Source organism: Podarcis liolepis (assembly GCF_965112155.1).
Source record: "Podarcis liolepis genome assembly, chromosome: 1".
NCBI lineage: Eukaryota > Metazoa > Chordata > Lepidosauria > Squamata > Lacertidae > Podarcis > Podarcis liolepis.
Window position 1 is genome coordinate 27863468 of NC_139554.1, and position 13480 is coordinate 27876947.

Consider the following 13480-nt stretch of genomic DNA (forward strand, 5'->3'; position numbering starts at 1 on the left):
TTACTGAAGCAGCTCCCTGTAGCCTCTTAGAAACTGCTCCTAAATCTCAAGGAAATTGGGGTGCTACCTCCCATTAAGCATGAGGAGCTGCATCTGGTTGGGAATGTGGGTTGAGCGAAACCAGCGAATTTGAGGAAGTACTTCCATATTCTTCAAAGTGTTCTTTAGATCCTGGACTTTGACATGCTCACGGCATTTTAATATTGGGAGTACATGAATGACAAATAGAAGATGAATTAAATGGCATGGCAAACAAGTGCTAGCCCTTACTGAGGTATTTACTCTCGTATACAGACTGAAGAAATTAAGGATTTGGGGCAATTTTCATGGAATTACGATCTGTACCATCTGTATTTGTGCCATTAGTGATCTACTTGCATAGATATCCACCCAGGAAACATTTATCAGCATATTGTTCATTCTTTATGCTCAGTATAGCATAGCAGTCCTTGTTCACATGCCACAATAAGCCACTGTTTGTTTTAAACCATTTCTTAATTGTTTAAATATACTGGTAAATATAAATTAGAATTATTGTGCAGTTTTAGTTTTAGTTTTAGAAAACCTGCGCATTAGTGGAGAAACGGGACAAAAGGACTTATGAATGAATATATTTGAAACTTGGGTGCAACATAAATAGAATCAAATAGCATATTTTCTTCTAAATGTATTTTATCATGAAATACACATTTTGAGCTGATAACTGAATAATAAAAATCAGAGAAGTTCAAAGACTAACTACATTCCAGTCCACATATGTCTGGAAAGTGCAGATCATGTTAGTTTGTACAGTGGTACCTCGGGTTAAGAACTTAATTCGTTCTGGAGGTCCATTCTTAACCTGAAACTGTTCTTAACCTGGGGTACCACTTTAGCTAATGGGGCCTCCCACTGCCGCCACACAATTTCTGTTCTCATCCTGAAGCAAAGTTCTTAACCCGAGGTACTATTTCTGGGTTAGCGGAGTCTGTAACCTGAAGCGTCTGTAACCTGAAGCGTCTGTAACCCGAGGTACCACTGTACTGGAATTTTCAGTAATTGGTTTAGTCAGAGCTGAATGTAGTGGTAACCTTTTGATGTAGTAGTGCCAAGAGCATCGCCAAATGCAGGATGTATCCATTTACAGCATACTTCTACATACAGGAAAGAATCAAGAAAGCTGAATCTGTGTACAGATTCGCCTTGATGGTTTATGGAATCTGTCAGCTTTCAGCCATTTTATTACTTTTTGAAATCTGTCCTTAGCCTCAGGACTTGACAGGAAATAGAATTTTCCGAATTTGGATAACGCCTGTATTGGGGTTTGTAAACTGCCCTGGCAAACCTGCAGAAGGGCTGTGAATCCCACCCGGTCAATGAATACATCTCACTTGAGAAGACCTGAACCAAAACTGATGAAAATTTTAATGAGGCGTGAGGGGAAGGGTGAGAGAAAAATGATGGGGTGGGAATCAGAATTGTATAGTTGGAAGGGACCAGTTGCAACAGAGGAATCACAACTAAAGAACCCCTGAGAGGGCTGGCAGGACTTTAAACCGGAAAAGCTTATTTTAGCCTATTGCATTTTGAGTTTGGCAAAGCTTTGCCGTAGAAGTTCGGTTGAGGAAGACTGCAGTAAAGGCCCTTTCTTGTTAAGTATTATGCAAATATGTTTTCTTCTAGACAAAACTAAAGTGGTTGTGTGAAGAAGTGAAGGAGAGAGAGACCAAGGAAAAGAAACTGCGGCGTCAGCTGCTGCAGAACCGAGAGCAGTTGAAACACCTGACCTTGAGCAAAGAGTCTGAGCACCAAAACCTCATAGGCCAGTTAGAAAAGCGGGAGCAGCTCCTGGATGAAGCTTACCAAGAGAGGAAAGGTGAGCTTGACAGGCCGTATTCATTAAAAACAAAACCCTTCTTAATTTCCCAGGTCAGTTCAACCCTGATTTATCTAACAGGCAGTAAACATTCCAGTTCTGCAGTCCAGAGATACAAGTTATCAGGAACATGAAGCTGAAAATGGCAGCCCCATGTCAACTTCCTCCCTTACCGTCCATGACATATAGCACAATTTCTTTCATGTTCTGATGCCCGTTACTCTGCACATTTCCTCCAAACACACATACAAACAAGCACACACTTTGACAGCATCAGCCAATGATGTGGAGCAAGGGTGGGGAAATACACAATGCAGTGATGTTAGAGCACAAGATTTTGTTGAACTGCGTGTTATGGATAGGAAGGGCTGAACTGGATTCAGGGTACTATTTATTTATTTCCTCATACTTATATCCTCCCCTTTCTCCCAGTGGCAGCACAGAGCAGCTGCTCAACAATAAATAATAAAACCACTTACAAAACTTTAACAACAAACAAAAGGTAGCAGTGTCAGTAAGAAGGTTCGTGGAACAAAAGGTTTTTTGTTTGTTCCTACCTAAATGAGGCCAACCAAATATTCATTAGGGAGGGGACCACCTCCAAAAATGCTTTTCTTCATGCTGTCGCCCACCTAGCAGAAGCTTGAGTCAACAAACAGGGCATTCCTAGCAGGTCTTAATAGGGAGCTCCTGGAGACGGAGTTCTGCCTAGTACTTTGGTCCTAAGTTGTTTGGGGCTCAGAAATTCACAGACCACCACTGCAGAGATTTGAGGATTAGGGTAATTTGATCTTCCCTCACTACCCATTTTTTTAAAAATGGCATTCCGTACCAGCTGCCGTTTCCAGCTCATTTTCAAGGGCAGGCCCATGTAGAGTGCATTGCAGTAATCTGTGTTGGAGGCTATTAGTTCATGGGTAACTGAAGCCAAGCTGTCCTGGTCCAGGAATAGCTGATGGATGAGCTGGAACTGGCCATTGCTTTGCTTCATCACTGAAGACATCTGAGTCTTCAGCGATAATCAAGAATCATCCCCAAGTTGTGAACCTGGGTTTTATGGGAGGCACTACACAATCAAGAACACGGTGTCAATTCCCAGATGTGGGAACTGCAGATCCACAGAACCTCTGTCTTGCTGGGATTCATTTTAAGATTTTTTGGGCCTCTTTCTGCCCCAAACTGACACTAGATGCTGGTCAAGCACTTCAGTAGTCACTTGAAGTTGGGTGGTTCTGCTGTTGGAGAGCATTCTGGTTGATAATGCAATTTTTTCATTTTTGCTTTGTGATCTCTTAGCAAGTTGCAATTACTGCTTTGCAAAGAGCTGTGTCTCAGAATATTAAAATACCTGGGCAACATGGGGTTTTATAAAATAGACAAGAAGTGAAATAGCTACTTTTCCAGCTGCAATGTTGGAGGCATACTGTGACCTGGATTGAGGCAGATATCAGATGAGAGTAGAAGACGGCATTTTCAGAAGTTTGTTCCTTTTGAGTTCAGAACATGCTTATCACTTTTACTTACTTTAAGAAGTGCTTCTCCCGCTTGAATGACACACAAAGAGTTGTTTATCTCTTTTAACCCAAAGGATATGCAGAAAACACACACACACGTAAATATGGTAAATGTCAGGAGATGGCCTGAAATCTCTTTATGATTCCTAATGATGTCTAATGATGAAATTTATCTGTGAATGATATCTGTTCTCCAAAGCAAGTTAATTCCCCCTGCCCCCCCTCCAGAAAGCAAGCTTTGTGCTAATTAAAATGAGTTGTGATCAGCTATATATAGGGTGAAGAAGGGAGCCCCAGAATTTATTTTTCAGCTACTGTTTTGCTTTTGGGGAAACAGGCATTTAGTACAGTCAATTCTTAGAACTGAAACAAAGCTAGGGATCTCGTTATCTAAATGCCCGATTACCCAGCACAATCTATTAACTCCACCATTTTGCCTTGTTTTTCTGCACACTTTTAAAATATAGATATGGCTTCTCATATTCTCAGTGTTGCGCTTTCTGTATTTGCATACACATTCAACAGAAATGTCCCCATGGGATCTTGTTACTTTTCTCATTGCTAACTCTTTTGTAGTTTTGCTTATTCCACCACTTTCCCTTTTATCTTCCATAACCATATGTTTCACAAGCATACTGCTTTTGCCTGGTTTTGAAGAAGAGTGAAGTCGGGTTCTTGAACAGATTGTGCATTTTTGATGTGTCTGAAGGGTGCTTCACTCTATTGCATCTTGTCAGATGTACACCAAAGAGGTTTTAAGTGAAGACACATATTCCTTACATTCACTCATTGCAGGTGAATAAGCAAATGTGCACATACACTTGGTAAATGGCCAAACTAGATGTTATGGTAAATGTGTAGCAGCTGCCCCAGACACCATGCATCTAGTATCTCCCATTCCTGGAAAGGTTTCATATTTTTTTTTGGGGGGGGGGATGAGACAAACTAGAGCTGATAAGAAAACATAGGTTGGTCACAAACCAGGACTGTCAGGATTTTCTCCCATACTAGAGCAGTAAACTTGAGTTTGCTACCGTATGTACATTCAATGGGGATCTTTAGGACCATATACGCTGTGACAGTAAACATGCAGTTGCTTCAGAAACTGGCTATTGAATCTTACTTTCTCCCTCCCCCACTTATGCACGATCAACTCATGTCTGACCATGTACCGTACATCCCTGGCTCTTTAGAGCCCGTCGACTTCCTTCCCTCTCGCCTCATGGCTTTCAAAATTAACCTTTATATCATTGCATTTTGTACGTTTTCCAGTTCTAATTACACACATTACAAAATAACTCAATATTTAAATAAATATAGAAAGATACAGAATTTCTCATTACAGATCTTCAGACAACCCTGCTATTGATGTTAATTGCTTACAGTAATCTTTCAGATATCGTATAAATTTACTCCAGTCTTTTTGGAGTTCTTGATCTTGCTGGTTTCAGATTTTTCCTGTCAGCTTTGCCAGTTCTGCAAAGTCCATCATCTTCATCTGCCACTCTTCTTTCATTGGTACTTCTTGTTCTTTCCATTTTTGGGCTAAGATTTCTTGCCGCAGCTGTTGCATACATAAACAGTCTTTTATCTTCCAGAGGCTCAGCGGGGCTTTGTTTAGGCTGCTCAGCCTCCCTGCCTAATAACTGATGTGTGGGGTGGTGCAGCCGCTGCTTTTCCACGCGCCCTCCATCCTCCTGCCAGCCCCAGAGCTTCAGTCCTAGTTGCGGATATCTTTGGATACAGTCCTTTTGGTATGCATTGAGGAGGAAGCAGCAGAAATAGCGTTTAGAGGGTGCTCCGCACTTTACGCGATTTCACTTTGGCGCGCAGGGGCCTGGAACGTAACTCCCACGTAAGTGGGAGGATGCCTGTATTCATGTTTCCCCACTCCTACCACTTCCATTAAGTGTCAGTGATGTGGAGCAAATTCTGACTAGGGAATCTAACAGGCCTGGAGAACCTATAAGCCTCCTGCTGCTATTGGATTCCAGCTCCCATCATCCTTAACCATTGACTACACTGGCTGGGGCTGATGGGAGTTCGAGTCCAACAACATTTGGAGGGCCAAACATTCCCCACCTCTAATTGTAAGGAATTCATGTATCGCCTTCCATCAAAACAACAATGGAAAAGTTATAATTCTTATCTAGAGAGGCAGTGTTTATGCTCAGCTAAGAAGAAAAGCAATTGGGAGTGTAACTCAGAAACATGAAAAGTATTTTGGAATTGGAAACAGTCACACCCACTATCATTTAAACTCCCAGAAGAATTGCAGTTCATTTTGCAACTATGCATATCAATACAGTATTAAAAAAAATACTGGGGGGGGGGGGAATAAAATCCATTGAGGATGAGATGGTGCCAAGAACAATGAGTAGATTTGTGTGCTAGCATTTTTGGATGTTTTAATTTTATTTCTCCCTTCTGAGTCACCCAAATGTATCATTTAGCTGTCTCATTCTCACAGTGGCATCAAGATGCTTGGGTGGTTATAATTTTTTTCCTGTTAACATTTTGTTACTAGAAAGAAATGGTAATCCAATCAGCAGTATTTGCACACATCTTTGTAAGTCTTTTAAGACTTTATGAGATCCAAATGTCACTGATTTTCTTACGCTGAAGACTGATAGTTTTCAGAGAGAGATGAAAAAAGACATGAAAGTGGAAAATAGGAACATGATTTAGTGAGCAACTAACTAGATCTGGAGACAGGCCTGAATTCAAAGGTTAGAATTCATGTAGTTTTGCTGAAGTGGTTGTTTTATGATTGATTTAAATCATTGATTAAATCATTGATCTAAAACATTTAAATGACTTAAATGACTTCAACCACTGAGTCAAATAAACAGTCTTCAACATTTTCAGATTCAGACATACCTTTAAGTAGGATGCAGGAGAATGTTAGCGAAAATGGTAGTGTAAATTGTCAGTGTTTGCTTATTCCCCATATCTAGTACGGAAACCAGTCCAGTGAATATGATAGGCATTCAGTCTGATTGTTGCTTTCAGTCTGCAAATGATACAAAGCTGATAATGTACCTCTCCACTTTGCATTGTGTTTCCATTGCACTGGATCATCGTGCATATGGTCTATAGAAGGGAGTGGGAACCTTCTTTCTCTTGAGGGCCACATTCCCTCAGGGTAATGTGCCAGAGGCCGTATGCTGGCAGTGGATGGGCTGAAGCCAGTGGTAGTCACTGCCAGAATCGAAATGGGGACGGTCCGCCCATTTCCTTTCCACTCTTTTTGCCACCTTCTCCCCTCTTTAGCCCCCTGCTTACTTGGTTGCTTGGTAGGTAAAGGTAAAGGGACCCCTGTACATTAGGTCCAGTCATGACCGACTCTGGGGTTGCGGCGCTCATCTCGCTTTATTGGCCGAGGGAGCCAGCGTACAGCTTCCAGGTCATGTGGCCAGCATGACTAAGCCGCTTCTGGAGAACCAGAGCAGCGCACGGAAACGCCGTTTACCTTCCCGCTGGAGCGGTACCTATTTTATCTACTTGCACTGGCGCACTTTTGAACTGCTAGGTTGGCAGGAGCAGGGACCTAGCAATGGGAGCTCATCCCGTCACGGAGATTCGAACCACCGACCTTCTGATCGGCAAGTCCTAGGCTCTGTGGTTTAACCCACAGCGCCACCCGCGTCCCAGTTGCTTGGTAGCCAATTGCTATTGGCTGAGGTTTGTACTGCTCACTTGCAGAGGGCTTTCCTCCTACTCTTCTTTCTATTCCCCCATCTGTTTTGGATCCCTGGGCCCCATTTTTCCCCTCCAGCCCTCCTCCCATCAGCACTGACCTAGTCTGAAGGAGGTTCTTCACTCCTGGTCCAGAGAGGCTGGAGGTCCAACTCAGATCAAGCTTTGCAAATGATTTGATGTGTGTGGAGTGATGCAATGTTGTTGTTGTTTTAAGTGTTTTTCCTGAGTCCATTCTGACTTAAGCCAGGGAGGAGGGCTTGTCCACCACTGTGTAGAATTATTTCCTCCTAATTTAAATGCAAAAAAATAGTTTTTAAAGCACATGAAATTTCAGATACATATATCACTACTGTTTTGACCTGCTAATTTTGCAGTCTTTATTAGTTGCCAGATTCTGTAGATAAGGCCTTTCACAATGTCACATTGTGAATACTTAGTCCTAATCTTGTACATGAGAAGTTCTGTTATTTTCCTTCTATTATAAAAGTGATTGCTACTGTCCATTATTGTAGTTCTTAGCTTCTGCTAATGTATGCAGCTGCCTCATTTAAACTTCATAATTATGGAGTATCCGAAGCATTAGATGTTATATTTTTCTATACAGCATAAGCTAATGTTCATTAAAGACAATTATTTTTGCATGGATTTTGTTCTTAGTTTTTCTAAATTGCGTAAGGGAGGAAAAATATTTGTACCATCTGAGCACACTCTTTGAATTGTTAAATCTTTCATAACTGGACTGAGCATCCTTGAAGTGTAATTGACAATTAGTTTTATATTAAACTAAAACTTTTGTTTTTTAAAGAAACCTTAAGATTAAAAGAAAGCTAATCTTCTAAATTAACCAGTGTTTAAAACCAATTCTACAAAAGGAAACATCAACGAAATGTAATAAAAACAGTAAATATTCATTTGATAAGAGCAATGAAAATCCCTTGCCCTTTGATCTCCGCTAATTCATTAATTGGATTACTGTAGACAGCCTTGCATACAAAAAGATTTCTGTGGCATAATTTTGCTCTGTTTACCTTCTCCCTCATGAATTAAAGGAGGGAACATCTTATAGATTCTTTTTATCTGTATTGCAGATAATTTCCTTTATTGTACATGTATGAATTATGCCAGTTAAAAGTTCTGTGCATCAAAATTCTCTAAAGAGGATGGATTAGAGAGGGGCAATTTTTGTCTGTCAGCCTCATCCCTGTGCAGATGTAACATTCTAGATCTCTTTAACCGTGAGCAAGAGTTTGCAAAGACCCACCCACAAGCTTCCTTCTTCCTGCTTTCTCACCAGAAAACTTCCACTTCTCTTCATGGTTTGCTTTAAACATTCTGTAATGTTACGTTGCCATTGGTGCTAAATGTGGTTAACACTATTGGGATTCCTCATAGTCCTCATAATTATAGAGCACAAATCTGGTAAGCATGCATCATGACTTTTGTTGATGCATATGATATGCTGTAGAATACAAAACCAATCCTCGCTCAACTGCCCTGGCTGCCAGTTAGTTTCTGGGCCCAATTCAAAGCTCTGGTTTTGACCTATAAAGCCTTAAATGGCTAAGGATCGCAACACCTCCATGACTGCCTTTCTCTGTATGAACTGACCTGGACCCCGTGATCATCATCAGAAGCCCTTTGTGTGCCCCCTCCATTAGAGGTCTGAAGTGTGGCAACACAAGATCGAGCCTTTTCTGTGGTGGCTCCCCACTTGTGGAACGCTCTCCCCAGAGAGGCTTGCCTGGTTCATTTGTTACATATCTTTGGGTGCTGGGCAAAATATTTTCTCTTCTCACAGACTTTTGGCTAATTAAACAATTTATGGTCTTTTAAACTGTGCTTGTGGGGGTTATTGTTTGTTACTATGTTATGTGTTTTGTGTTTTCATGTTGTAAACTGTCCTGTGGTCCCCAGATGAAGGGCAGAATAGAAATTCAAAAAATGAAAATAAGTACATAAACAGGATACAGTAAATTGTAGATAGCAGAATTAGTGTGAGAGGAGAGAAGGAAAGAAGCCGATAGCATGCTTCAGATCCTCTCATTTTGGGCAGCAGATCAAGAGCATCACTTCTGCACCAATTCAGATCTCACACATGCATCTTCTCTCTCTCTCTCTCTCTCTCTCTCTCTCTCTCTCTCTCTCTTTCTCTCTCTCTCTCTCTCTCACACACACACACACACACACGCAGAGAGAGAGAGAGAGAGAGAGAGAGAGAGAGAGAGAGAGAGAGAGAGAGACTTTCTGGATTGAAAAATACTGATTTATAAGTCAGTTTGTGATCCTTGAAGAAATTAATGTGAAACATTCAGATAATCAGAAGAATTTGCCTATGCCTGGTTTAAAACACCTATCAGCTGCACCCATCATGGCTAGTGGTCAGGGGTGATGGGAGCAATGGCCAGAGTGTTCCCTGACCTTCCAAAAGAATTTCACTCTTTTGCAAAGTCACAACCTCCCTTAGAAAAATAATTGTCGTAGGTCATTGTGTGTCATTGGAATCTCTTGCAGTGGTGACTATCATGAAAAAGTAATTCTTGCCAAAGCATTCACCAGGAAGTGAGGAATCTTAAACTCCCCTCTGTTGTTTTTGTGCTTTGGGCCTGTAGCAGTATGGAAGGGAGTATCTAAGAAAGTTGCTGTTCTTTAAATTTGCAATCAAAGTAGGAAAAGGAAGAGTTTTATTTGGAGTACAATTTGCATCAGTTTTGACAAGAATATTAAGTAGTTTAAGGTTAAATCCAGAGCATATCTAATTGGGGTTGCACTCAGTATTCACATATAACTTACCCAACAACACAACTCTGAGCTCTGATGAATGATGTTCACTTAAATAGCAAATAGCGAGCAATTATTCCTGCTAATTGTGCATACTGCTGTAACAAATACTATATTGCACACCCATTTGTAGGATAATGCTAAGTCACTGGTGTATACTATATGTTGCAGTATGGTACACAATTAGCAGGAATAGCTGCAGACCTACTTGAATTATTTTTTCAGAAGAATAAAAAAATGAGAGATTAAAGAATAGAAGAGAGAATGAAATGCATATGGAAAGTAACACAAGGTCACTTATCTGAAACATCCGGATATCTATGGGGAATGCAGTTTTGTTTTGTTTTTATAGTTGACATTAAAGTTATGGGTGGCTATCTTTTAAGTAGCCTTTCCCAATCTGGTATTGCCTCATTGGTTCCTAACTGGTGAACTGTGGAGCCCAGGGGTCTGCATAACCCACCCACGCAGTCCTTGACACCATTCACATAACAAAAACTACCATAGAAATATCAGCGTTTTCAAAAGAAAGGGGTCCATGGCTTGGCTTTTGAAAAACAGGAGGTCTGCAGTACTTAGCTAATTGGGAACCACAGCTTTAGATGTTTTAGTTTAAAACAGGCATAGGCAAACTCAGCTCTCCAGATGTTTTGGGTTCCCTGACCTTCTAGATCAAAATGAATGGATAAAAGTCGATTCTGTGCATGCCCAGAGTGTTCAGTTCACTTGCTCTGTGGCTCAGTTTCCTGACGGCTCTGTGGTGCTTGGTTAATGGGAGCCAGTGTGCACTTCAATTAAGAGATTTGTGCTGTGCTTTGGTGTATTCTTCAGTGCCCTGCTGAGGCCGCCTCCTGCCTCACACGGAGTACAAAATTCTCTGCCACAGGGTGTGTTGATAGCCGGCAACATTGTTTAATTTAAAAGGCATTAGACAAATTAATGAAAGGATGAGGCTATCAGTGGCTACTGTTCATGGTAACTCTGTGCTACCTCCAGGATCTGACACAGTATGCCTCTGAATACCAGTTACTGAGGAACTACAATGGATGAGGGCGATTGCCTTCATGTCTGGTTTGTGGGCTTCCTAGAGGCCAATGGTGACTCCTAACTGGTCACTGTGGGGACTTGATAGTATTTGATTTCACCCAGCAGGGCTCTTCTTAAGCTCTTAAATGCTGCTGTGTATGCATAGTGGAGAACTGAGTTGGACTTTCTGACATATCCAGACCACGCCTGCTAACTGGGCAATACTCAATAGTTTGGGATTCAACCTCAGATTGCCTGAGCCAGCTATTGCTTCATCTCCCCCCCCCCCTTTCCCCCTACCAATTCTACAAGATCACAAGTCTGGGATGTCATTGTTTTGATGACTTTTTGGTGTACTTTCCCTTGCTTCAGAGATATTTCCAAGGTGGAAGATTTCTTTACCTTTTACTGCAGTTATCTCAAACATCTTGCCGCCCCCAGATAGCGTACAATGTGTTTCTGTTATCTTATTTTTAATTGAGGGAAGTTAATTTCCAACAGTAAATGAAGGTTTGAAATTCTTACATGATCCTGATAGTTTTCCAGTGTGTATCCCTTTTCCATTCTCCTCCCCCATTGCAGTTCCTTCAGTGGATACCATTATTCCTTCAAACTGTTTTTTTGTTTTTCTAGAACAGAGAAATTCTGTAATCAAAGAACAAGCTGTTAGACAACATTTTTTTTTGGGGGGGGGGTTGTGTGTGTAACTTGTGGATTTATCTTTTGACAACCCCCTCCCCCCCGGGTGTGGATTAAGTATCTTTGCATATTTTTAGAGATAGAAGGATTCCCCCCTCCCTGTTGTTTCACTGAGAATACTTAAATTATGTGTATTCTGGCAAACAATCAGCTGTGATTTGCTTCATGCAAATATATGTGTGCGTACCTTTGATGTCTGACATAACCAGAATTGGATATCTCTATCCTCAGGCTGAAGCAGCTGCACACAAAACTTATTTTTCAAAAGCTTTGTATAAATTGACCATTCTTCCCTCGTCTTTAACACCATGTGGTGTTTTTGCTTTCACAAATATCTGTTGGGGATTTTGAGATAAATCAGAACCTCTCGTCTTTAGTCAGTTTTGAGAACACTATCGTAGGCTAATGGTAGACAGGCCATAAATACCACTTGACTCATGCTCCTTTATTAAATTGATCTTGGCTCTGTCACTGGACCCCCCCATTCTCCATCCCTCCATAAAAATGTCCAGCTGACTTAGCCTCTTATTTCCTGCCTTTATTGCCTTTTCAGTGAAATAAGTCTGCTTTTGAGTACCTTGCTTAATGCTGTGTCCTCACCCCCCCCCCTTATATTAAACTCTTTCTCATGTGGCCCTCAATCCCCCCCCGCACTTTAGCAGACTATTTGGGGAAGGGCCATAGCTCAAGAATAGAGCGCATGACTCATGTCCTGCAAAATTGTAACCTGGAGTTGCATAGAAGTTGAGAGAATAGAAGAATCTTGCAGATTTTTTGGGAGAGCAAGAGTTCCTACAGAATATAGAAAAATAAAACATTGAAACAATGTGGCACAAGGCGTTATGTCTTAAGCTCTTTCATCACGGCATCTATTCCAAACATCATTAATTGTGCTGTGCTTGTTAGTACTTGGATAGCAATGAACTCCACACCTCAAGGTGACACAAAATGTATGGTAACATATGTTAGGCAGCTTCAGCAAAACCTGTATAAAAAAAGAGTGACCAACTCTCTTTCAGTTTAAATCCTCCCACAAAATTTCCTTGCACCTGGAGTTCTTACTTGGCACAGATAATGTAGCGAAGCTGCTACTGATAAGCCTGAATGAGCGGGTAATTTAGCAAAAGTGATTCAAGTGTGGGTAGAAGATTAAACTAACAGAAAAATAATGTTCTCTAGGTCCAGTTATAACCAATACTAATGTTATCTCATAACAGAATATCACAGTTTCCCATAATTTTGAGTTGTGGAGATTTTAGTTCAATAGAACTGCATTTCCCCCTAAGAAATGCTTCATCTGATTCTCCTGAGCCATCTTGAGTAAATTTGATAACCATGAGGCTGAAAGCATCCTTTGGGAATATTGTACCAGGCCACTGGGATAGGCATTCATCTGTGGTGCGTCTGAGAAACAGTTTATGAGCAGATTCAGATAGGTCGCCGTGTTGGTCTGATGCAGTTGAAATATATATAAAAATAAAGAAGTTGTCCAGTAGCACCTTTGTTGTTGTTGTTTAGTTGTGTCCGACTCTTTGTGACCCCATGGACCAGAGCACGCTAGGCACTCCTGTCTTCAACTGCCTCCTGCAGTTTGGTCAAACTCATGCTGGTAGCTTTGAGAACACTGTCCAACCATCTCGTCCTCTGTCGTCCCCTTCTCCTTGTGCCCTCAATCTTTCCCAACATCAGGGTCTTTTCCAGGGAGTCTTCTCTTCTCATGAGGTGGCCAAAGTATTGGAGCCTCAACTTCACGATCTGTCCTTCCAGTGAGCACTCAGAGACCAACTAAGTTTGTTCTTGGTATACGCTTTCGTTTATGAGCACTTAGCCAATATTCAAATGAGAGAAACACGAAAGCACAGATGTAGAAGGCACACCCATGTAATTGGATAGAACTGTTTTTGTT

General features: G+C 41.2%; 1 protein-coding gene and 1 long non-coding RNA gene across 8 annotated transcripts in view; one reads left to right on the forward strand and one right to left on the reverse strand.

Annotated features, from left to right (window-relative positions):
• CEP128 (centrosomal protein 128) overlaps positions 1-13480 on the forward strand; it is a 185055-nt gene that overhangs the window by 75388 nt on the left and 96187 nt on the right. For all 7 annotated transcript variants that reach the window (XM_083501440.1, XM_083501442.1, XM_083501441.1 and 4 more), the window contains one exon: positions 1663-1855. In XM_083501440.1, coding sequence (XP_083357566.1) covers positions 1663-1855 — 193 coding nt within the window. The remainder of the gene's footprint in view (positions 1-1662; positions 1856-13480) is intronic.
• LOC310707175 overlaps positions 2234-13480 on the reverse strand; it is a 28317-nt gene continuing 17070 nt past the window's right edge. The window contains exons 2-4 of the long non-coding RNA XR_014526376.1: positions 11401-11520; positions 6250-6382; positions 2234-5995 (exon numbers count right to left, since the gene is read on the reverse strand). This is a non-coding gene — a long non-coding RNA (uncharacterized lncRNA). The remainder of the gene's footprint in view (positions 5996-6249; positions 6383-11400; positions 11521-13480) is intronic.